The sequence below is a fragment of the Tympanuchus pallidicinctus genome, unplaced genomic scaffold (assembly GCF_026119805.1).
Source record: "Tympanuchus pallidicinctus isolate F22 unplaced genomic scaffold, pur_lepc_1.0 scaffold27, whole genome shotgun sequence".
Lineage (NCBI taxonomy): Eukaryota > Metazoa > Chordata > Aves > Galliformes > Phasianidae > Tympanuchus > Tympanuchus pallidicinctus.
Genome location: NW_026294744.1, coordinates 9,329,874 through 9,355,613, shown reverse-complemented (window position 1 = coordinate 9,355,613; position 25,740 = coordinate 9,329,874). Strand labels below are relative to the sequence as shown.

General features: G+C 38.8%; 1 protein-coding gene across 4 annotated transcripts; it reads right to left on the bottom strand.

Moving 5' to 3' along the window:
• Positions 1-1,727: 1,727 nt before the first annotated feature.
• LOC128084570 (solute carrier organic anion transporter family member 1C1-like) lies at positions 1,728-23,955 on the bottom strand. 4 transcript variants are annotated; one of them, XM_052690762.1, is made up of 16 exons: positions 23,799-23,954; positions 23,061-23,167; positions 20,435-20,580; positions 19,210-19,351; positions 18,965-19,097; positions 17,646-17,776; positions 17,227-17,373; positions 13,154-13,252; positions 12,115-12,354; positions 10,169-10,333; positions 9,566-9,761; positions 6,961-7,126; positions 5,869-6,050; positions 4,438-4,502; positions 3,384-3,501; positions 1,728-2,569 (listed from the first exon to the last, which is right to left on the bottom strand). In XM_052690762.1, the coding sequence occupies exons 3-16, from the start codon at positions 20,543-20,545 to the stop codon at positions 2,347-2,349; spliced, it is 2,118 nt and encodes a 705-aa protein (XP_052546722.1). In that variant the 5' UTR covers positions 20,546-20,580; positions 23,061-23,167; positions 23,799-23,954; the 3' UTR covers positions 1,728-2,346. The 4 variants fall into 4 exon arrangements, with proteins under 4 accessions (XP_052546722.1, XP_052546721.1, XP_052546723.1 ...); XM_052690761.1 differs by lacking the exon at positions 23,061-23,167 and having other exon boundaries at positions 23,799-23,953; XM_052690763.1 differs by lacking the exons at positions 23,061-23,167; positions 23,799-23,954 and adding an exon at positions 21,840-21,968.
• Positions 23,956-25,740: the final 1,785 nt, after the last annotated feature.

Genomic DNA, 25,740 nt, shown 5'->3' with positions numbered 1-25,740 from the left:
TCGTGAAGAAAAAAAGAAAAAAAAAACACAAAACAACAATAACAAAAAAGCCACCTTTATCGAGCTTTGAAGAAGAACATGAGATTAACCTGTCTGGAAAACAAATGGGAAAACACGATGAGCACTGTAACTGCTGACCCACCTGTAACTAGAAGATCAGGAGTTTAAGAAATGAGAAATAGTGATATGAATAGGAATAAAAACCTAAGAACAATGGTGAAAATCAAAAGGTGGCAATTTACAAAAATGAAGGACCGGTCCATTCCTTAGCATCACTACGTGATGGACAACCAACAGCAATTTGGCAGGCAGACTCTAGCATCAGTAACAGAGCTTTTCACTCAAGTTTCTCAATAGAGTCCCAAGGACTTCTTCAGTTCTCCAATTCAATGCATTCTTCACAGTGCTCTATTCCTTGCCTTTGGAGCAGGGAGACTTAAAATGGAGAATGTCCATATTTTTCCCCAAATGTGAGAAGCAAGTGGAAGAAATGCTCGTAGAAAATGCCACACAGTTGAGCTCCTACATAATTTTTACATGTTCTATGCTAGTTGCATACTGAAGAACAAATTCTTTCTCTGAAGAAACTTCTGCCTGCTCTTCACAGTAGAGTGCTTAGAGTAGCACTTAAAAATCAGTGCATATCAGAAAGTAGGCAAGTGATACAGCCTTGGAGTTGGGAGCATACTAAGCCAGAAACTCATTTAATACTACCAGTGGTAGCATTTATGCCATTATTGATGGTAGAGATTGTTATGGAGAATGATGTTAAGTCTCATTTATCTAAAAAAGTCACAGCATCAGGTTGTAGCTGGGGTAAATATCTGTATATGAATCATTGAATCTGACCAGAATCTCATTTCTAGTCTGACATCGATTGTCAATGCGTGCTTTCCAAGACATTTCTTCCTGGCAAAATCAAACAATAGGTGCAAAAAAGCTTTCTTTTTTTTTTTTTTTCTTTTTTTTAAAAGGCTGTATATATATAAAAAAAACAAACAGTGTACAAAAATAAATATCCAAACAACAAAAGTACAAAGAAGATGATGTTAGTATGAGTCACCTGACTGAGTCTATTTGCCTAGTGCAGATCAGGAGTATTTCTGGAACTGCCAATATGTTTGTTCAATGTTAAAACATTGTTTGTAGAAAGAGAGAGGCACACAGTTATTTTCTGTCTGAAAAATTCCTGAGGTTCCTGGAACTTAGATTTTTCTTTAATTATTTCCAAACCTAGACAGAGTGTCTGTATCATCTATACCAGAGAAGTTTTCATTCCCCTTTTCTTAAAATGCACAGTACTTCTCCATTTTTGTTGTCAGTTTGCAATCAGAGTTCTGATTACATAAGACACAAGATCAAAATGTGCTGGTCATTGCCTTTTAGCAAAAAAATGCATGCAACTTCATCTCCAGGGACAAGATGAAGAACCTGCTTTCAGCAAGTACTAAATCAGGCCTTCCCCAATTTCTGTGCTTGCACTTATACAGGGCTGATGGTTCATGAAAGATGAAATAGCCATGTCATGTGAAGAATCCCTGAAGTAATCTACCTATTGAATTCTGTGAAACTGCAAGCTTTCAGCACTACATTTCAAGGCTTGCTGGTAGTTCTTTGAACAAGGAAGGAAATCTACATACCTGTGGTATAAGTGCAGTGGCTAATGGGATAAAAATGCCCTTAGAAACACACATGAAAACAAACAAACAAAAAACAATAAAGCAATGTAATTTTAATACCTATCAATTTATTGCATCAGTTCACAGTAAGTTTACTCAAACTTAGGACTGAGATGTGCTGCAAAATTAATACACTACTTTCTTCTGTTTGCAATCCATTTTGATTGTAAACGTGTTCAAGCCAAACCCTGGAGTCTCTGTGCAGTTCTTGTTCATATGACCACTGGCAGCCATAGGGTTCTCACCTGAGCAAGGACTGTAGGACCGAGTCTGTAACAAGGAACCACACTATAGAAGCCACCAGAGACTTTGGACTAGGAACAGAGATGGTAAAAATGGAAGTAAGCTTATTGTAGATTTCATCTTTTTAATTTTTCAATTATAATCAAAATGACGACATTGAAAAAACCTGATCAGTCCTACAGGCAAACTAGAAAAGGACTGGGAATACAAGCATGGAAGAGACTCCCTAAATTTTGAAAACCTTTTCCCTCTATTTTTTTCAGATAAGGAGAAGAAGAGAATAGGGTGAAACAACTTAAAAGTCAACATTTCAAAGGTATTTTTTGAACCTCCAAATGTAGCCCAGTTGTTGAAGTCAGGTAGACCCCTGTTGTGCTTAGAAAAATTGAAAACTAGGCAGTTTAGAAAAAGCCTTGTTTCCTTTTCACATACAAGTTTCTTCACTTTCTTCTGAGGTTTTTGCACCTGGAAGAGCTTCTTTTTTGTTCACCGTAGCTGGTTCTTTGTTGATTGTTTCTTCTGCATTTTTAGTATCTGTCATCTCTTTGTCATCTGTTTTGAAGCGTCTCATGATTAAAACACAGAGCACCATGTATAAGACACAGCACCCTGCCCGCAGTCCTGCAATGAGGCCAAGATAGACATTTCTAGAAAAAAAAGAGTTGACAAAATACATTTATATTAATATTTGCCACTTCTGAGTGGGGAAAAAAAACAAAACAAAATAAAACAACAAAAAAAAACCACGATACCCAAACCATTTATTCCCAGCCAGGTATCTTTCCATTTTTGGGGAAGTGACAAGCACAAAGCAAACAATCCCATAATTTTCAGTCTCAGACAGGCCCTAATCTGGTCCTACACTCCTCAAGGAAATATCTCCTCTCTGAAGAGTTGAGCAGATGATGAGTTTTGCCTGCTCGCCCAACCTTTCCCCATCCCCAGGTAAATTTGGTGAAGTGTCTTACACATTAGGAATAAGAGAAATGACTGTTGAGGAAAAGTAGGGAAGTGTCCTTGGCGCTGTAACTACTGTACTGTTCCTTAGTCTCTCACAAACTCAAAGCACTGCAGAATTACTCAGTGCACTAGGACTCCATTGAAGGAACTACTTCTGGTGATGAGAGCTCACAGCAATGTCATATATTAGACTTGCAAGGCTGGATATAGATCTGGGCAGCCTAGTCTAGTGGTTGGCGATTCTGCACATGGGAGGGGAGTTGAAACTAGATGATCGTTATGGTCTTTTTCAACCCAGGCTGAAATATTATTCTATTGGTTTTTAAATGTATATGGCTTATTTGATCTATTAGTGATTATTTAAAATACATGATTTTGGTGCTTCGGTATCCTAATCTGCTTATTAAAAAATTATTGTGTGCAGAATGTATTTCAGTTCTTCCTGGTCAAAGTTGCCTCAGAAGCCAATTTCCTAATCACTCACTGAAGACTTTAGCTTACCTGAATGCTTTTGTGTCATATATTCGGCAAGACCCAGATCCACCACAGCTTTTTGTCCCCCATTTCAAGCAGGTCTCATCTATCAAGGCACCAAAATAAATAGGGGCTGGGAGTCCACCTGCAAAGAAAATGTTTATGACATGGTCTCAGATTTTCAGCTCTCATTAACATTACAGTAGAGAAAGGAAAAAAATAATCGCAGAGTTTCTGAATTATAGCTACCTAGAATGGGATAAAAAATCCTGCCCTGGCTTTGAGAGCAGAAGACTTCTGAAAACTTTTAAACAAGTATCTAAAGAAGATTATATACAGCAGTGAGGGGGAGAGAGGGAGAATGTTGCTAATCCCACTTCAATGGTATTTTATTAGAATTATGTAAATAAATAATATAAATAAATTTTCAGTCCCTGGTATGGAAATTACATGTCATCATACATTAATATCTGTGTACACTCATGTATCTATTCAGTCAGTTTGCAAATGAAAAAATGGCTGGCACAGTGTCAAGAGCTGCATTCATACTCTCGATCAAAACCAATCATGCAGTGTGTGTTACTTATGCAGCACTGAAAGATTCTCTATTAGATAGCTATGATGCTTAAATACAATCAGTAAGATTCTAGTTATAATGTGATTTTGTTCTGAAAACTTTTTCATGAAAGCACAAAGTTGATTCCCTGCAGCATTCAGCTGAAAGACCCAAATGACTACTTGGGTGTTTCTTCACTGGGAAGATTTCAAAATTCAGAACATCCAGACTAATCATGCTTAGATAGATGCGTCCAAAAAACAAATAAATAAGAGTTCAATACACTTTCTTTTCTTTGACTAATTCCTTCACTGCACAAAAAAAGATCTGGTGAGATAATTGTAATACATAATCGCATACCAGGAAACATATAGCTAGCTCTTCCAAACATTCTGAAATGTATTTTCTGCTTACGATTAAAGTTCTTCAAAAATTCACTCTTTCAGAGCAAGGAGTTTGCACTGCCTAGTTTTGATCTATCTCTTCGATTGCCTACTTGAATGACACAAAGAAATGAAGTTTTACCTAGTATTCTACCACCTAAAGTTTCGATCCCGACAGCAAAGGATTTCAGGTCTGGTGAAACAGATCTACAAAGGAAACAAAAATAACACACTGTTTTCACATTTTGAGGAGCAACAGAGTAATACAGCTAAACTGATGGCTATGCTGTGATCACCTGCATGTGCACCACTGCAAGAGTAATGTGGCTAACTTTGCAGAGCTCACTCAACACCAATTGAAAATGTTCACCAAAGTTATGAATCAGATGTTAAGCCTCCTTCTGTTGATTTCAGTGGATAAACTCCCATCAAAATAGTTGGGAATATTTACAGAAACTACTCTTAAGCCAAAGGAGAGAAAATTACACTGATCTTCGGGAGAGGATGCACAGGAAAACTGAAAAGAAACAACTAGAAGTAGTCAGTTTGTTCCATAAGTTCAGCTGCAAGAAGCTGCCTTTTCTTTTGAAGGGGCTGTACCAAGTAGTGGCAAACAGACAGCAATAATGAAGTTGTGCAATCCCTCCTAGTTATCTGCTTTTGTAAGTGGAAGTGAGTTACCTGGCTATAAAAGCATGTCATTGCTACCAGTGGAAATACAGACTGTGTCCATAAGAGGAATTAGAAGAATTCACAAAAAGCAGCAGAGAGTACTGATCTGGCACAGGAGCAGGCAGGGGGCTTGCCACAGCCAGGCTGAACAGGAATTTAAACTACACCAGTTCATCATCTTTTCATCAGTAACATTAATTGCTTCTCATTATGCACATTAGTATTCTGGAAACTTTGCCCAGCCTTGTCCATAAAACAGGCAAGCAGCAAGAACGTCTGCACCCAGAAGTACTGCAAAAGAATCAGCAGCTTAGGAAAGACGGTTAACTAGCCATGTGCACAGACTGCTGATGATTGCAATTCACCCATAAGCATAACTGAAAGAAATTATCATGCAAAAGGTACAGAACATTGTCTTTTCTTCTGAGAATAAAACAACTGTTACAACTGAAGAAATAAAAATAAAAAATTATTGCTGCTGACATTGTTCTGTTTGTAATCTGTTCATGTCTGTCTTGATATAAGAGGGAGTACTGGGTTTCTCACAACACATAAAACATTCTGAGCAAATAAGGCTTTACAAAGGTGAATGCCTTTATCTGGGGTAATGTGAACAGCATAGTCACCTTGGACATGACTTAACACCATACTCATTTTGGGTTCATTGCTCTGTTAAACACATCTCTGTCATCAGAAGTGAAATGTCAGCATGAGGCTTGCCCACTCCATTACCAAAGTATCAACTCAGCCTTAAACTGGAATTAGGGAAAGATACAGAGCCCCAGTGTGGTCAACATGACAGTCCTCACAAGAGGAAACAAATGGTATTTTCCTTATCAAATGGTATATTCCTTTTCTCTTTCCCCAAGCTTTATGGTCAAGGTAAGGTAAAGTATTTCACCTAAACATAATCATGTATGTAGGAGTGCCTCCTAAGGCTAAAATAAATGCACATGCAGTCTGTAATGCTAAAAAATAGGGAAATGCTTTGGTACAGCTCTCTCTTTGGCACTGTCCCAAAACTGCAGATGCATTGCCATGTCCATCCTCTTGTCCTTCCACACAGCTGCAATTGTGAAACACCTGAAAGAAGAAGATGAGAAGTCATTTAATCAGGATTCAGTGACTCAAGATGATTTTAGTAGCTAGATTTTTCACTCTCCGTAAAAGGCAGTCTGTTATTTATAGTGAGAGGACCTTCCTAGTAATCTCTGCAGACTGATGTCCAAGTTCATTAGTATGCTCAAGTCACTTTGCACTGCTCCAGAGACACAAAGCAACTGTGATTCTAGTTTCAGCCATTCCATTGCTAGGAATGAAAGCACTCTGTAAAGCGAAGATGAGTAAAAGCTGTGAAATCCAGATGTGAACTGTTATCCATCCATTCTGCTCGGGGATCCTAGGAAGTGCATAAGTAAGAATAAAAAATGTCGATATGAACACAATAATGAACACTAAAAATCAGGGTATCTATGTATCCAAAAGAGCATTTGATGCTGAATTGAGTGCGAGCTGTTTCATAGCTTCTGAAGTTAGCAAGAGACATGAGTTTGAAAGTCAAGTCCCCTGAAGTGAATGAAGCAAGAGAATACGGCTATAAATGCAACAGTATGTTGTTTGAAAATACTGCCTGCCTTTTCAGTGTTGTTATATGAAGACAATTCTGCTTCTGCCAGAAGACATGGACATAGTAAAAGATCTAGTGAGAAACGTAAAGCCAAATTCACAGTTTTATTGCTGAGAAGAAAATTAGTTTTTAAAAAGATCAAGAAATGTAAGGCAAAAGCCTCATGTTTCATGTCTTGCCTGAGTAGCTCACTTATCTCACTAAAAGTCTTTTAAAAACTTTCAACAATTCAATCATTCAATTTCTACTACAAAACTAAACAGTAAAACATGGACATGTGTCTACAGGATTTCTTAATCACAAGGCCAAAAAACCAATGTATTGAGAAATTCAATTGCCTGTACAATCATTTATCTTTACATTTACCATATTCTTTCCCATCCCAGTTGACGATTTACATCCCGCAAAGCAGGCTGTCATGTAAGTGATGCCATTGTCCCCACATACAGGATCCCACTGATCCACCTTGCAGCTGCAGTCAGCATTGCAACTGGCCGTGAAACTGTTTTTAGGGGAGGAAAGTTGTTTAAACCTGGAGAAAAAGAGCAAGAAATAAAATAATTAAATATTAAAATTAAATATTTAAACTAAATACAAGAGAGTAGGCAGGGGAAATGATGGGAACGTTAAACAATCAGTATGGACAGATATCTGCTATCATCTAGAAGAGTGAATTTACTGTATGGAGACACAGCTAATTTTGACTAAACCAAACTGCTCTTGATATTTTTCATCATCTGTTAATATTTTTACAGATTGTTGCTGAAAAGGTGTGGAATTTATACACCAGGTATTTTTGGCTAGAAGAAATTACTAGATGTTATTTTTTCATTTGAAACCTCATCTGAAATTGTACAATTACAATGATTTCAGACAAAATCATTGTACTTAAAATCTCTTATCACATGTAGACTATGCTTGCCCCTAGCAATAGGGAAGATCATACTGTATCCAAGTACTGGAAATGGTAATAAAAATACAGCAGCAAGATACTCTTGATAGTCATTCACTGAATCAGAGATGGCTAGTGGCAATGAAAGTTACACTAGTCTGAAAGGGAATAGCTGCCTCCATCTCAGCTCTGACTTCGTTTAGCAGCTGGAACAACCCAAACTAACTGGAAGACTAGAATCAAGAATGTATAAAGTGAAATACTGAGAACATGGTGGAAGAGCTCAATTTTCAGAAAGCATTGGGAGCTCGCTACCAACAAATCACCTCTGCTTTGAAGAGTTTTCCCATTTAAAGAAAAAGTTTCAACACTTTTTCTTTGCCTTTTGCCTTTTCTTTCTACCTATCCCTCTATCCAAAACACTTCTCAAGTGAGTAACATTTATCCTACATATTTTGGAAGGTAAAATAAGAGTATTGGATTATGTGTTCAACCATAGGTATCTCTGCTGGACAAACATCTGATATCCTTTATGTAACTAGCCTCAGAGCTGAACTGGGTTTTAGGTTTTGCAAAACATCTAGATATTCTTCTGAACATAGACTCCATTTCAAAAAACAAAACAAAACAAAACAAAACACAGGCCTGAGTTTCTGTCTGAACTGAAAAACTAGCAAGCTCTGCTGGATTCAGTTTAATCCTTTAAAATCCCTTGAAATTTGTTGGACCTGACTGAAATAACTTTAAACAGTAGGCAATTGTGGTAGGCTGCTAGAGTCAGAAAAATGCAGGATGCACAGCCATGGTCCTGGTAAGGGAGGGAAAATATTTGTGTGCTCACCATATCATCCTGGCAGAGTCACTTTCCACCTCCCAGCTGAAAAGATGAACTCAGGCAGGTCAGTAGCTCCAAGTACCAAGAAAGGCTGGCAACTAACTACCCATGCAGGTTGGCAACTGCTTATCTAGAGGATGGTGCATTCTAGAGGCAAAGCTACTAGAGGGGCCACTTTCCACAATCTTTTTATCTCCTATTCCCTATGTGGAAGCAAGGACAAGCTTTAAATTAAAGCTTTTAAATAGAGTAAATAGAGTAAAAAATTTCAACTGTCTATGATGAATTTAATTAGTCATCTGTTAGCATACAAGAGTATATTGAGTCTAAGACACTCCAGCAGAGGGCCACAAAGACAATAAAAGGAGATACCTAGAGTATCTCCCCTATGAAGAAAGGCTAGGTGACCTGGGTCTGTTCAGCCTTAAGAAGACTGAGAGGTGATCTTATTAATGTTTACAAAAATCTTAAGTGTGGGAGTCAAAGGGACATGGCCAACCTCTTTTCAGTGGTTCATGGGGAAACAGCCATAAACTGGAGCACAGGAAGTTCTGCTCCAATATGTGAAGGAACTTCTTCACAGTAAGGATGACAGAGCACTGGAACAGACTGCCTAGGGAGGTTGTGGATTCTCCTTCTCTGGAGATATTCAAGACCTGCCTGGATGCCTATTTGTGCAACCTGCTGTAGGGAGCCTGCTTTGCAGGGAGGTTGAACCTGACGATCTCTACAGGTCCCTTCCAACTCCAACAATCCTGTGTCTCTGTGTCTGTGTCTTCTATATTGCCAACATCTGGCAATAAACAATTTTGAAAAGGAACTGTTCAACTCAAATTAAATTTGAAAAACAAAATCAGAGCATTCTGCACAGCCCTAGGTACTAGGTACTAGGCATCCTTCCATCTTGACAAGTCTATTTCACTATCTAGGATTTTCTCATATCACCTGCAAAGGAACAAGACTGGTATAATTACAGTAGCTCCACTGTAGCGGAAAACACAGTGATTGACACAAGTGGAAGACCTTCAGTTAGAATGAAAATTCATTCTCTTAAACAGACATATACATACACAGGTAATATTTTCGAACTCATCCAAATTCAAATTTTCCTTAGATTTGAAGGTTTATAGTCCAGATGAGACTACAAACTCAGATTAATTTATGAGAGTAGAGGAAGACAAGTACATGCCCCATGCTCTGCATGACACAGGGAGCAACAAACAGAAATCCAGGGGAATACAAACCCAGAGTAAGGCACTGTGAGACCAGCCAGCTGAAGCACCTCACAATTGCACATAAAGTACAAGAGGTTTAACAGATATGCTACTATAAAGGAGATGCATGCAAACTTTGCCATTCCAGTTACGTGAAGTTTGAATTTCTTGATCAGATAGCCTCCCAGAAACATCCCCAGGATTGTAATGGGTAAAAGTATCACACCTGCAAATAAAAGGTAACAGAAAGGTATTAACTGCTGCTGCTTGAACAGACCATTCTTTTTAGAAGAAATATCTTTCCGTTCGTATGTTGTAGTAGTTTGTGTGGGATTTTTTGTTCACAGAAACAGACATAATCCCAATCTAAGTCTTTTTAAAAAGCATCAGCCAAAAAGATCCATTCAGTGATAATAATCCTCTAGTTGTCTAAATTAGGTAGACCAGGAAAATGAGCAATATGATGGTAATAATGGCAATTTCATCAGTTTCAAAAAATAGTGGAAAAATAATACATCTCTACATACTTTTTTTTACCAAAAACTTCACAGAAGATCATCATAGAAACCTATACAAAACACAAAGAAAACTTCCTTTCCAAAATTAGAATTTAAAATAAGGCCATGTACCTACCAACTAGAAAGATGGCTTTTGCCACTGATACATTAAATTGCTGCTCCATAAACTTTGTCTCATATGTTATCAATCCAACAAGAGAATTATACTGCAGAATGGTGAGGAACACATACACCAGGAAAACTGGATTTCCAAACAATTTCTTCAAAGTTGGTAGGAAATCTGCAATGGAGAGGTACATGCTGTACACCCTGCTAAACACAGAGAAGAGTTGTTTTGGCATCCTTTGGACTATAAAACTAAGCTTGATTTAATTAATGTCTGTACTGTAAACTGTAATTCTTTGGCAATCAAAACCTGTTCAAGTGAGAGTTTCCCCTTGCCAGCATTTGACCTATAATGCTATTACTGCATGACACATCAAGACTGAATGGTATGGTGGAGGCTGGATTGGGCAAGAGAAATCCTAGATTATAGAATCATAGAACCCTTAGATTTGGAAGGGACCTTTAAAGGTCATCAGTCCAACTTCCTGCAAGCAGTTGATACTCAGAAAAAGGGAGTCGCCCAAGCAAAGGCTAGAACATTTCCTGAGATCCTTGATTGGAGCATTAACATCAATAAAATTAAGACAGTGAAGACAAAAACCTGCGCTGAGTTTATAGTCTATCATCTATAAATCACACTTGAAGGCACTTTAACAGAAAATGTCCTGCCCCTCTCTTACACATGCATGCATCCAATTAAAGCAACAGGGGACTGAGTACAGCCATGAGCAGTTGCACCTGATCTGGCGTGTACTAAATTAACTCGGCATCACTGAGGTCATACACAGAAACCAGGAATTCAGTGAAATTCCTCCAACTGTAGTACTTACAGACCCTTAGAATCACAGAATATTTAAGGATTATCTCTAAGATTATCTATTCTAACCACCCACCTACCATCAATATTGTCTGCTAAACCATGTCTCTAAGTACTGTATCTACCCTTTCCTCAAACACCTACAGAGATGGTGACTCCACCATTTCCCTGGACACTCTGTTTTGAATGCCTAACCACTCTTTTTTTGAAGATTTTTTTCCTAATATATAATCTTGAACTTCCCCTGGCACAACTCAAGACTACTACTTCCCATTTTATCACTGACACCTGGGTGAGGAGACCAACCACTACCTCACCATAAAATCATTTAGAGGAGTTGTAGAGAGCAATAAGGCCACCCTTGAGCCTCTTCTTCCCTAGACTGGACAATCCCAGTTTCTTCAAGCACTCCCTGTAAGACTTGCATTCCAGACCCTTCATCAACTTTGTTGCCTTTCTCTGAGGCCCTTCTCAGGGCCTCAGCACCTTTCTTGTAGTGAGGGGCCCAAAATTGAGCACAGTACTCAAGGTATGGCTGCACCAGGGCTGGCTGAGTGCAGGGGGATGAGCTCCTCCCTGGTCCTGCTGGCTACACTATTTCTGATTCAAGCCAGGATGGTGTTGGCGTTCTTCTCACCTCCACCAAACCGCTGGCTCACATTCAGCAGAGTCAACCAACACTCCTCAATCTTCTTCCTCCATGCAACTTTCCAGTCACTCTGCCCCGGGTTTGCAGTGTTGCATGGGGTTGTTGTGACCAATTGCAGGACCCAACACTTGGTCTTGTTGAAGCTCATCCCACTGGCCTCCATTCATTGATCCAACCTGTCCAAGTCCCTCTATATGGCCCTCCATACTAAGGCAGATCAGACTGAGAATATGCCTAAAGCAACAGTATGAGCTTTGTCTAGTTGTCTGACATAAGAGCAGATTTCATCTGTGACTGAAACACATCCTTAGTAATTAATAATACTAATAATTAATAGTGCAATAACATAACAATTGAGAGAAGTCATTTCTGTTCACCATTTGCATTACAAAAAATTGCATTTTGCTGAAGTTTTACAAACTTATGCTTAGTCCAAAATGAACCCCTGAGAGAGTATTCACATGCAGACTTTTGGGCAATAATCTTTCACCTTTTACTGCCTCAGAGAACTTTAACTCTGGCTGAGCTGGGGGGTCTGTTTTACAGTGATCTCCTTGAACAGGCAGATGACCGATCTTCTTTGGATTCTCATCCTCTCCTTCTTTTGTTAAGGAGTAAGGCAGAAAAAAAAAAGGTAAGGAAGCAATGAAGTTCACTGCTCCACAGATGAGCAATCCAAGCCACCAGGCACCAACCCATCGAGTATCCTTGGGATTTATGTTAATAGCATCTGTAAAGTGTGGGAAGATAGGAAAAAGAGATTGAATATCATGCAGAATAATTAAACTGTTTATGCACATCCTTTTATACGCTATTTAGAAATAAAGGCATTTGCATTTCACATGAAGAACATGAGGAACTAAAATGCAGCTTGTATCAAATCTATTCCAGACAGTCATAAGACATGCCAATATCTTAATCTATACACATGATGGCATTTCTTTGCTCCACTCTATGCACTTGTGCAAGTACAGATGTTTTGAGCACTTTCTGTGGGACAAGTGACAGCAACAGAGCCCTTCACAACCAAAAGAAAACCTCCTTTTCTCAATCTCCTTCTGTTCCCTCCTTCTTCCATCCCCAAGCTTAAGAGCTTTCCTTGAAGTTCCTCAAATTTTCACTAGGATTAGGGATCATGAAAGTAATTTAGACAAAGAAATGAGGTTTCTTACCCTCACATTTTTACTGTGTGTTTTTTAGAAGATACTTTTTTGCCATCAAAAATGTAAGTACAGAGAAAATTTGCCCGTTTGTTCTCGGTTGTGCAGCAAGGGTGCTGCAAGGGCTTTTACGAGAGTATGAAGAGGCTCATAATGTTACTACAGTGGGGGTAAGGGGCTTAAAGTAAGGGCTATTCCAGTCACACTGCAGTGCTGTACATATTAAAATGGAAATAACATGAGTTTTTTAGTAGAAAAACTCTCCCTTTATGAGAGAGAGCTCCCCTTTATGGAGCAGTAAACTGGGAACGTGCTTCCTAGCAAGCAGGTTCCTGCATATATCTAATGCACCACCTCACCATTTCTTACCGATATCCACAACACCAATATCTACCCAGAGGCTGGCACAGAAAGATCCAAGCAGGAAACCCAAAGTCGGCCCAAACATTCCTGAGGACCTCACCAGACCTGCAACGGAAGGGAGCAGTGCAGGAGAGTGAGGAGAATGCGTGGTGGATACACACACTTGAAGAGAGGAGAAGAGAGGCAAAAAAGGCAGGTATAGGTTGTGAGGGGACAACTCACCGTAAAATGCTAAGTGGCAGGTAGGAAAATGAACCATAAGTGGCCAAACTCATAAGCTGCAGTGAAGAAGAAGGCAAGACAAGGATTGTAGAAGAAACAGGAAGAAAGAGAACACCACTCTTATCCCTATTCCTCTCTAATTTCAGATTTTCACTGTGGCATCGTTCAGTGTATGACCATTAATTAATGAACATGCAACTCCAGGCCTGCTGGAGGTATCATAAGCATATTTGCAACTATATTGGCAACCTGCATGATGCTATTTCATTTAAGAATTCAAGGCTTTTTCCTGTTCTCTTTGTTCTGTCCTTGGTTTAATTTTAAATAACAGTATTTGCCCTGATTATGTGTGTATAAGGCACATATTTTTACAGCTGGGAGTCACATTCACATGGGAGGAACACTAAGAGTGCGTGAGCATGAGATTAGACACAAGATCCTGAGAAAATTTTCATCAGGCAACACAACAAGGAAATATCAGTAGACTTGTGTTTCAACAAAGACCATTAGGCAGCATCTTTGTTGATTCATGAAGCACCAGAATGAACAAATCAGCTAACAGTTGTGCTAATAGGTGCTTAGACAGCTCTAAAAATATCAATAAATCTAGTGATCAGGTCATGACCTCTTTAAAATCAGCTTTCAGCGTCGCTGCTGGCCTCACTGGGACTCCTGTTTCCCTTTCGGCTTCTGCTTAGAGAGGGGATATCACAGGGTCAGGAGAAAAAGATAGTTGCACCTGGAAGCAACTGAATTAGCTGAAAGGTTAGTACACACCTATAAAGCTAGGGTTGCATTTTGAAGATAGGTATGCAAATACCCTGGCACATGGCCACCAAGGCAATCAGGAGAAAACAAAAACATCCTCAAAATAATTTTAGCATAGGTCTCCTCACTGCTTATGTTGATCAGTTGAAGATTGGCTATGAGGTGGTAATGCTTTCAAAAAACACTCAGTTATTCAGATTTTTGAATTCTAGAGTAGCATTGCCACTTGGGAGATATCAGAAGTTTCAGAAGGCTTGATATTGTTCTGAAAAAAAAGGAACTCTTGATCTGCTTGTTAGCTCTTGCCCATGGTTGGCAACATGCCTTGTAAATCCTACTGTGTTTGCTACTGCAGAGATTTTTCTCCTGTTTTGCAAACTTTCTTCTGAATGCAGTGATTGCTCAGCTTGCGATGAAGGATTTGGATAATAAATTTTTAGTATATAATTTAACTGTACAATATTTCCTCTTTGCTTCATTGCTCCAATTGCAAATTGATTTCATTTACATCTCTCATTTAATTTCATTGGAAGATCTGGCCTTTTAGATTAAATTCTGGTACAACCAAAGTTACTGACCTCAGTAGAAAAAGGGAGTATGACACCAGAAGCCTGGAGTTAGCTCTTTATGTTTATCTTTTAGTCTAAGGAAGATCTTACTATTCAGAAGTATTTAAGCTATCTCCAAAATTCAAATACTCAGTGACAAATTACTAAAATAAACAGATTAAAAAAAGGCACATCCATACCAATGGCCTGGCCAAATGTTGTGCAGTGTTTTTCTTTAAGATACTGTAAGATAACAGATAAACTAAGAGGTGTATATGCAATAACTTTGCATATGTCTGAAGCTTTTAGATTAATTACACTCACGTAATCTTTAAATTCAAGAATAACTTCACGAAGTTAATATGCTTGTACTATGATAACACAAAGCCAGATTAGTTCACTGAGATATTTTCTTATCACATTTTTGTGTTTACCCTTTGTAATTAATAAACAGACTAAACAAACAGTAAATCACTCACACATATCAGTTAGTCATTCACCGTATATTTACATAGCTTAGTCAACTCCTTTTATTGATGAATAATACAATCAGTTTTAAAATTTGTAGCATATGTTTGGCCTCATATATATTTTTACTGAAATAATAGGCTCAACAGGTGCAGGTTTATCTACTAGTTCTCAAGTCACTGATGAAACTCCCTTCATTCAAACCTTCTTTGTCAGTGAGAAATCAATGAAGGTGAATTACATAACTTGACTACATTTTCATCTTGAACTCTGCTACTGCCCTTAATTAATCATATTAACATTGAGTTTCAAATAAACTCAAAAATTCATTTATAAAAATGGCTAATGAAACGTTATTGGTATAGGCCAGATCTTCATACATATATATTGGCAATTCTCTAGGTACCTAAACAGAAGTGAAATATTCAAAAATCTTAAAATACTTGAATAAGTTAAGTGCTTAGTGTGTGGGAGTATTTATGAAGCCACTCCATCAGAGCAGTCAGCTTAAAAGATCACTCCACCAAAAGTGACACTCTGAACAAAGTAATCTAATATTACTGCCTCCTGTTGAAAGCCAGTAGCACATAGGCAAGGATAATTGTACCTCATAGTATACTGAGCAGTGACCCTGTGCAAAATAGCTTTTCAGGACTCTATGAGATACGGAATATATTGTACCACCTCAGGACTATGTTGGCAACCTGGTAGAACTACGTACATTCAAAGAGCTCAGTAAAATTCAATCTAAAAATCATAGGATTTCCTGGGTGTTGCTCAGCCTCAAACTCTGCCTTGCTGGTCTGTTCAACTTCCGCAACACTGGGGAAAAAAAAAAATCGATTTCCTGTCTCAGACACTTCTACAGCCAAGCTATAATCTCTGCTAAATTCTGTAAGATAACTTTAAAAAACATAATCTTTACTTTTCTTTGCCCTTCTATAGCAAGTCTGGTTATATTACTGTCAATTGTCAATTTCAGCTGAAGTTTTAAAAATACATTTAATCAGAAGCACAGAGGCAATTAGAAGTATTTTTGATAACTATTGAGTGGAACTTCTGGTTTGTCAATTTCCTTTACAGTGTTTCCATTTTCATAGAATCACAGAATCATAGAATGGCCTGGGTTGAAAAGGACCTCAGAGATCATCTAGTTTCAACTCCCTCCCCGCCATGGGCAGGGTCACCAACCACTAGAACAGACTGCCCAGAGCCATACCCAGTCTGGACTTGATTGTATCCAGGGACGGGGCATCCACAACCTCCTTGGGCAACCTCTATATCCTCTCCCTCTAAAAACATCTGCAGTGACCTAACCCAGTAGTACTTCTCACTGAGCTCTTTCTGAAACTGTCTTTTTATCTCTATGACTGGTCCAGCTTCACCAAGCTTATTTCTGGCAGCAGTTTTGTGCTCCCTCAGTCACACGCAAATACCAAGAAATCAATTTGGCAATAAATAAATTAGCTTGGGTGTAAGTATTTCTGTCTTGAGCAATAAATTATCTTTCATCAAAACAACAACAAAATGTTCATTAGAAGGAATTTGTTACAACACCCTCTCTAAGGTTTTATTTTTTTCCTCAGGTAACCAGTGACTATAAAAGGCTTTCATTAGGAAATTTATTCCTTGTAAATTTCAAAAAGTCAGATCAAAACTTCTGAAACACATGCTTTCATTACTGTGATGAAAGATAATTCTCTCACCACTAGGAAGAATTTATTCTCTGAAGCTGTGGTACTGAAAATGAGGTGCCAGCTAAGGAAGGTAAGATTTCGCTTTGGAGAACTTAGTATTTGACTATGTTTCTTTCCATCACAGATAAAATTAGCACATTTAGTAGCAGTCACTCAAGGAAAGCAAAAGGAGAGTTTGATAAACATTCTTCAAAGACAAAGATGAGATCTGTTTTTATTGCTTTTTTTGTCCCTATTCAACACAAATTATCTAGGACACATCAGAGAGAGAGGTTTTTTTTACGAGCATGAGCAAATGGATTTTTTTTTTTTTTTTTGGCTAAAAAATGTTAGATAAAAGAATGCTGAACATAAAAATCATTCATACACATATTACCTATGTAAAATGCTGAGTTTTCTTCTTTAGAAAAATCATCAATGTATGAAACCCCCAGTGGCATAACTGGTGCTTCCCCAATTCCACGTAAAAGGTTCCCCATCAACACAAAGAGCCAAAGATAGGAATTAGATGTTTTTTCACATCCTGCAGGCCATAAATATTTACATTTCTGTGAGCATAATTCTGAAAGTACATTATTGCAACAGAAAAATAACATAAAAATATTTTTCATATTCACATACGTTCATAATTGTGTGGGTTTGTATATGTCATGATCTCTAGCAAGGGCTTTGCTATTACATTTTTCAATTAAAAAAAAAAAAAAGAATTGTATCGAGTGGGGACAAGTAGAGGAAGGGAATTCAAAAAAAGAGGGGGCATAAAATGAGGGATTCAACATCAGAGCTTTAGCTTACCTGAATTTTTCATTGTGCTGGGTGTTTCTGTAGCATCTGAGACTGAATGGTCCACAGAGGATGCTGGGGAGCAAGCTGATACACTTGTAGATGAGTTGTCCACAGTAACTGCTATCCTTTCATAATTATAACTGGAAAACAACTGTGTAAAATACTACTGACATATCAAAGACTATGTTTTGCAGAAAGCATGTATAAGCCTTGCATTCATGGGTTTCCTGCCACACAGAGGCAGAGTGGAGACTGCTCACTTCTAGCACTTTCACTGAAAAAAAGGTATCTTCACAGCTTTTTGAAAAGTGACCAGTATTTTCTCAAGTTATTGAGAAACAGAGCTTATTCCTTGGCTTAAGAGATCATTCTTTATACTGAAGGACACATTCAGAGTCTGTCCACATCAGTCTACATACAATAGTGTTGACCTTTCCATACTAGCACCTGGGTTTCTTACCTATGTGACAGATGGGTAACATAGAGGTATCTGTGTTAGTTTAAAACTAGCAGGTTCAGAATGCAATACTAATCAGTCTTTGCCTATAAAGAGATTAATGCAGGCCACAAAACCTATGTGCTAGTTTGTATTTAAGTAGCCCCTACTGGAGGAAATTAAATTGAAACCAGCTCGAGTATATTCATTCTGCATTGGGATAAATGGGGAGTTGATATTCTATCTGGCTCTGTAATCAAATTCTAAGCTTTAATATTTTGATGGATGATAGCTAGCTGTCCATGACCACCGTGTTTTGCTCAGTGTTGTAGAGAGTGGGCAATCTTCAGAATTTGATTACAGGTTTGGGCTAAGTCAGAAATTTCCTTTGATCTCCTTCTGGACTAAGCTATCCCTAGCAGTACAGTTTTGCTGCTACTTCACAGAGTAGTGACCATGGCTGCTTTCTGAACAGTGCTCCAAAGATATAATTCTTTTCATGATCTCCTCATAACAGATACAGGTCTTGGAGCTAAAGAACAGATAAATTAAAAGCACAGGGAAATTATTTTATTTTTTGAGGGACAGAGGAGCTATATTTTCAACCACTATTCACAGAGGATGTTGAAGAATTAGAGATATGAACTGATTTTGATAGCTATGTAAGTACAGCAGCTTAGATCTGAAAGGGTATTTAGATATTTAATCTTCCTGAATTCAGTGGAAAATAATAGACACTGTGTGATGAAGAAACCTCTTCCACCAAGATCTCACCGCAATTCACTGACACGTCCAGAAGAAACCATGATTCTCAAGTCAGATGTGTGATTAAGCAAACCCTTTATATGGTTGAGGTGAATTCACGGACAATATGAAAACTCTCCATATTTACCGTCCCATTAGGAACTGAGGCATCACTGACAAAAATGCTCCTAATGACATGATGAGACATCCAACAGCAATTACTTTCGGTCGATGAACTCTTGGACCAAGATAGCTCACCAGTACCATTACCATTAAGTTACCTGCATCATCAGGAGAGATCATCAGTAATATTATGAGGGAAAAAAAAAGATTTTAAGGAGTAAAAGATGTTAAGAAGTATTCTTTTTACATTTTCAAAAACAGTACACATACCTAACTCAAAACTGCCATCAATAATGCCAAATATTGATGATGAGATTTCAAATCTCCTTTCAATTTGACTGGACATGCTCTTCATGTAGCTTCCAGAAAATCCTTTTGCAAAAAAGGAAAAAGCTAAAGCTCCAAGAAATATCTGAAGAGAGAAAATAACTGAGTTTAGAAAACAGTACATTTATCTTTACGACTAATTCCTCAGCAGCAGAAAAATGAAGTGCATTGTTTTTTAATTTTGTAATGAAAAAGTCCTTGCCATTTTTAAATTAAAACAGAAGATTTTACCTTCACTTTCAGGACTGCTTGCAAAGCCTCTTCAACTACAATGGAAATGAAAGTTGGCATGCACCTGCTATGTTTTTACCACATACTGTTTTACTGTTTTAGATATTTCCTTCCTCAGGGAAAATTTGCAGCAAAAAGCTGTTTATTACTGGTATTATGATTGTGGAATGTTTTAATTAGTTCTACTTCTCCTATTCTGAAAAATACGTACAAAAAGATGCTTAAGCAGCTATTGTTTTGCTTATAGCACATATTTAATTAATTTGCTAGTAAAACATGACCTTATCTTTTAACTGTTGAAAACATTTATTGATTTCTGTGTGCCTGGAATCATAGAATTCTTAGGGTTGGAAGAGACCTTTAGAGGTCATCTAGTCTGCCTCCCATGCCATAAAGAAGGACATGCACCGCTAGATCAGGTTGCCCAGAGCTTTATCCAGCCTCGCCTTGAAAGTCTCCAGGGACAGGGCATCAACCACATCTCTAGGCAACATGTTCCAGTGCCTCACCAGCCTCACTGTAAAAAACTTTTTTCTTATATGCAACCTAAATCTACCCTCTTTAAGGTTGAAGCCATTTTCCCTTGTTCAATCACCACAGACCCTGTTAAAGAGTCTGTCCCCTTCTTTCCTGTAGCTCTCCTTTAGATAATGAAAGGCTGCTATCAAGTCACCTCGCAGCCTTCTATTCTCTATCCTGAACAGCCCTAGTACTTTCAGCTTGTCCTTGTAGCACAGGTGTTCTATTCCTGGGATAATTTTTGTGGCCCTCCTCTGGATGTGCTCCGACAGGTTTATGTCTCTCCTGTACTGAGGAAACATATCCTACAGCATTGTTTCCAAATCATGTAGTATAAAACATTACCATACTTAATTTATTGAACTTTGGCAATTTCAGTATTTTAAAGAAAATATATGGTGAGGGTTCCTTTCCATACCTTTAGCTTTGAACAGTTATGGCACATAACCTTGGCAGGAGCCACAGCGCTATTGCTGTCCCGGAAAGGTGGCTTGTCCTTAAGTTTGCCAGTGGTGATTATCTTGTCCATGGTTTCCCTCCTGTAGATCTGATCTCTTGATCTTCCTGTTTGGAAGAATATCACTGTGATATCTTGGACACTGACACCTTATATAGTCCAGTCTGTTTAATTCCTCTAGGAACTTATCAAAGGTCTCCTCTTGAAGGTCCTGGAGGCCAGCTGAGCCCTGAATGGAAGCCATTGGGTGCCCTGTCCTGAGGGCTTTTAGACTGTGTGGGCTGCAGGACCATGGCAGTTTTCCTGGAGCTGACCTATAGAAATGTCTCAACTGGCCTGTGCAATTTTCCCAGATGAGACATCCAGAGTAGTTTGGATTCCATGAGAAAGTCCACAGATGTGCAGAACAGTAAAAATTCTCTTAGCCACCCAATGTCCCCCCCAAAATTCTCCCACTGATAGCAAATAGGCACTATTGTGTAATACAGAGATATAAAGTGTCAGGAACATTCTCGTTCCAATTTTGTAGCTTTCAATTCTAAATCCTAATCCAGGAGGAACCACCAAAAATGACTGTAGAAATCAAACACATAAATTTCAGAATGATCCATGCTATATGAAAGGGATCATTTATATGAAAGTTGATCTTAGATCATCTTTACCAGCTTGCAAATCAAAAAGCATTGAAAAAGAAGTTTTAGATAATTTATGTGTGATGAATACAGGCTTAATTCAGTTGTTAGAGGGCAGTAGCTGAAAGACAAGTTTCTCTATACCAAACATATTCTTTATTGACTTATATTTTGCTGATGATTAACTTTGCGAAAGACCTGTCTCCATTAAATAAACAATATTTAAATCAGTCACGTGGTTTTATTTTCACAATATTTAATGTTATACTTGCAGCTAATAATCTACTTTAAGCAAATCTTAAACTGCATAAACACATCTTCTCTTATGCCTAATGAAAAAACAGTTTCTATGCCCACTTGATAAAAATCTGAACTTTGACAAAAGAGTGAATCATTAACACTAGCATTGTTTAAAATTAAATGAGGCCAGAAGAATTATAGAAGTGTTTAAAATAATAATTAATTGTAATTAAGAATTTTATTACAAAGAGATAAAGCAACACACAGTCCACCGTGCTTATCCTTTTAAAAACTCTAACTTGCAGAGTTCGCTTGTTGCACTTTATGTAATCTCTTTCAAGCCTAGTGACTCCAAGATGTACACAAATCCTAGTTTGTCTGCAGTGCAATGGTGCTTAGCAATTAAGCAAGCAAACAAACAGAAGAAGGAAATGAGAGAGAGGAGACACACAGCGAGAGAGACAGAGGGAGGGAGAGGCAGAGAGAGAACTTACTGTGTGTCACTTCTGCGTCAGGCTGTTTCTTTCCTGCGCCCTAGGGCTCTCAGGCTGGAAGCCAGTGCAACGTCACAGCAAAAGCACTGCCTACTCGGAGGAATGGAGCACTCCAAAACATTTTTTTAAACCTTGGATTTCCTTCTTAAGGTGATTGCAAAAGTTTCCCACAGCTTTGCAAAAGAAGGCGGGTTTCTTGTGCTATCATTCCTTTGGCAGCCTACCCGCCTGCATGCTACTTGTGCCAGCCTCTACCAGGAGGAACAACTTGTTTCCTCCCTTTTTTTTTTCTTTAAGAGCCTAAACACTAACGCTGCTTAAGCACTTCTCCAAAGGTGACTGTCTACCACCTAACCATGGAATGGCTCAGCTCATGTAGAAGAGCTCTGAGAGGGAGGCTGTATCTTGCAACCTCAGTGATGTGCAGCTACTGGTGATTTTGATGAGGGTCAGCAGAGATACTAAAAGATGAATTAGCTCTTCAAGAGGACATGAATTGCACATTTACATCAGACAGCTTTTGGTATGGGCTCCTGATTGTCATGACCCTGATGCAGAAGTGCAAGAGCGCTGCCCTCATAGTGTCCAAATGAGAGGTGAATTCCCTCAGGAAATCACAGCTTCCCATTGTAGACTGCCTGCCTACTAGAAATTAAGACTACCTGACGTAGCTATAGGCAATTCCTGCAGGTGCCAACAAGAAATATAGGATGACAAACTGGCTGCAGACTGACCACACAGAAAAAATGCACTAGCCCAATTCTCACCTGTTAACCAAGCACACACACAAAATCCTTTCTCATGTCTAGTGGAGCTCAAAGCGCAAAACTGTCACGTGATTTTCTTCATTAAAGCAGAACTGTACAGCACAAAGGAAAAAATCTGATCTAGGAAGTCTTTCCAGGCTTTAGCAGCACATTCTCAAAAGCTCATAAATGCACAAGGTTTTGTTTTCCCTTGAAGCTTAGTAGTTAAATGCAATTATCTTAACTATATATTCACACTTGCTATTGAGTTAGTATCATTTTCTGGCATTTATGGTGATGATTATATATTTATTGATTTATCATGGGTCTTGGTTTTATTCTTTTGAAATTTTGACTTTCCCATTTTGTCAGTGGGACTCTACCCTTTAGCATGTCACAGATAATCAACAGATTAAAACTCAGCCCACTTCTACTTTTGAATTACAAGATACGCAACACCAAAAATGTTACTTACACTAGTTTCAATTGCAGTGTTTCCTCAATAGACTCTTAGCAATAAATTTCTGACTTAATTAACAGTTTTAACATGAGGAAAGAATGTATGAATTGAAATTTCTTCTCCTAAAAGAGATTAGAATACAGGAAGTGCAATTAAACCTAGACTACAAATAAACATATCATACTTCTATTTAGATTAAGAGTTATCTTTTCCTTGTGCTTTGTTCTTTAACATTATTGAAAAAATAATAATTTCTTAGAATCATTCATCAGAATAAATCAGAATTGGCTTCATCTGATAATTTGAAGCTGCACATATTGCAATCTACATTTAGACAGCTTTTAACTATCAGCACATTGCAAAGTTTGAGGAAAGCCATATATAAACATTAGCAGTAGTCCCCTATTTTCACTACCATCAGCTTGCAACCAGGTAGAAGAACAGAAGTCTGTTGGAAATATAATGGCAAGCCCTTTGTATATGTGGAGAGAAAGCAGAGCACATTTCTTAAAGTGAGACACTCCGAAATTTCCCATCATTGCTTCTGTAAGTGTATTTCAAAATTGAATATGAAGAGTTTTATCTATAAAGGGTATGTCATTTCTTGTGATTGTCACACACAAATTATAGGATTCACAGGAGTGGCAGCACAGCATGAATTCAGTGCAGACCCCTTGGGATGAGCCAGTTAGTCACAGGAGGAAAAAGAAGTATTTCCAAAGCTGAATTCTTTGCTCTATTTTAGATACTTACTTCAGAGTGAGATGAAATGAACTCCAGATGTGGCTGTGAAGCAAGGCAGCAAGATCAGATTTTGACAGCAGAAAGTCAGGAGATGAATCCCACCATAGAAAATTTCAGCACTGCTCTGGAAATTATCTTCTTTGGCTTTTGCAAACTGAACTTTGTCACCTGAGCCAGCGTTTGCCATCATGCCTATCAGCACAGCTCCATCCTGAGGTGGTGGCTGCAAAGGGACAGGGGAGGAAGTGGGCCCTTGTTACAGGCAGTTCAGTAAGGTGAGCCACAGCCACTGCAAGTGCTGGCAGAGTGCATCAGCAGTACACACCTGCCCTAATTTGGGCTGTTAAGCCAGACACCAGTCTGACAGCTGGCTGCACCTCAGTCCAGCCCTGGGAACCTGTTTGTCAAGGCCCACAGGGACACAGGAACTCAACAACAGCTGCTGACTGCCTGACCAAGTAACAGCCAGCTGCAGCCATATGAGTGGTGGGCATCAGAGGGAGATGGAGGAGTCCCCAGCACCCAGTTCAAGGTGTGGCTTCAGCAGTGGGAGCTGCTTGCTTAGCCCCAGGGTGCTGCACTGCCTAAGGCCACCTGCCATAGTCCCAGAGTAGGACATGGTATTCCTGGCGTGATGTGCCTGGCTGAACGTAGCTGCACATTGACACCCTTGGTGTGTTGTGAACTGTGACTATGGGAGCAAGATATTCTAGGGCTAAGCACAAGAAAGGACATTGAGATCAGGTGTTTGTACATTCCCAGGTTCAGCTGGCAGGTTTCCCTAGGAGGCTGGTTTGTGGGCAGTCATGCACAAACCTGCAGAAGTGTAGGGTTGGCCTCTTGCCATGCAGAGCTGAACTAGGTGGCAGCCCCACTCAGGAGGCTCTAAGTTCAAAGCTGTAATTTGCCCATCAGTAAGAAATAATTGTGTGAGCAGATGTTGCTCGTTACCATTTAAATGCACTCAGCAACACCAAATGAGATGGACTGCCAGAACAGCTTTGGATTGAAGTGGCATGAGCCAGGAGCCAGGCTAGCAGCTGAGAGATGGTATGGTGATGGCATCTCTGGGTTGACATGGCTGCAAGGCCCAGGCTTAGAGAACTCATCCCACAAGCCAGATGGGATGAGGTCTTTTCAGTGGTACTTAGCAACAAGTCAATGGGCAGTCATAGTATCATAGATCACCTGAGTTGGAAGGGACCAATAAGGATCATCATCTCCAACTCCTGGCTCCACGCAGGACCACCTAAAAATCAGACCACAGTTCTGAGAGCATTGTCCAAATGCTGCTTGAACTCTGGCAGCCTGGGGCCATGATCACTGCCCTGGGCAGCCTGTTCCATGCCCACCACACTCTGTTGAAGAACCTTTTCCTAACATCCACCTGACTCTCCTCTGACAGAGCTCCATCCTATTCCCAGTGTCAGTGCTGGGCCTGATGCACCCCTGGGTACAGTCAGACTTCCTAGCTATTATACAAGGTTGAAATGAAAAAAATCATCCATTTCATGACCCTATGAAAAACACTTGGCATAAAAAACAAAATAAAGAAGAAAAAAAGAAAGAAGAAAAAAATGTCCTAAAAGCAGAATATCTAGACAGTTAAAATAAAGAACTAAAATGAAGTAATTCTGACTTTGCTTTTTAAAGCAGCATGATTCATTTTACAAACCCCAAGCCAATGAGATCTAAAATTATAACTTAGAAAACAGTTCATTTTAAAATATCAGTACTTTCAAGTCATCATCAAGGTATTAAAAGACATGAGTGCAGCACATAGCATGGGGAAAAGAGCAGAACACAGTAATTAAGTATCCATCTAACGTAATAATTTACAGCAATGAATCTAGAGGGTCTGGTTTAAGCATTCACATAAAGGTTTAAAATGTACTTCATTCACAATCACCGAAGAACATGCCAAACATTCACATACCAGAGAGGATGTCTG

Excerpts from the sequence above, each read along its gene's own strand:
- LOC128084570 (XM_052690762.1), bottom strand. The coding sequence starts at position 20,545 with ATGGACAAGATAATCACCACTGGCAAACTTAAGGACAAGCCACCTTTC. Across the intron at positions 13,253-17,226 it reads AAACTCAGCATTTTACATAG|GTCTGGTGAGGTCCTCAGGA; the intron begins GTAATATGTGTA and ends CTTCCGTTGCAG. Across the intron at positions 3,502-4,437 it reads TTTAGGTGGTAGAATACTAG|GTGGACTCCCAGCCCCTATT; the intron begins GTAAAACTTCAT and ends TTTTCTTTGCAG.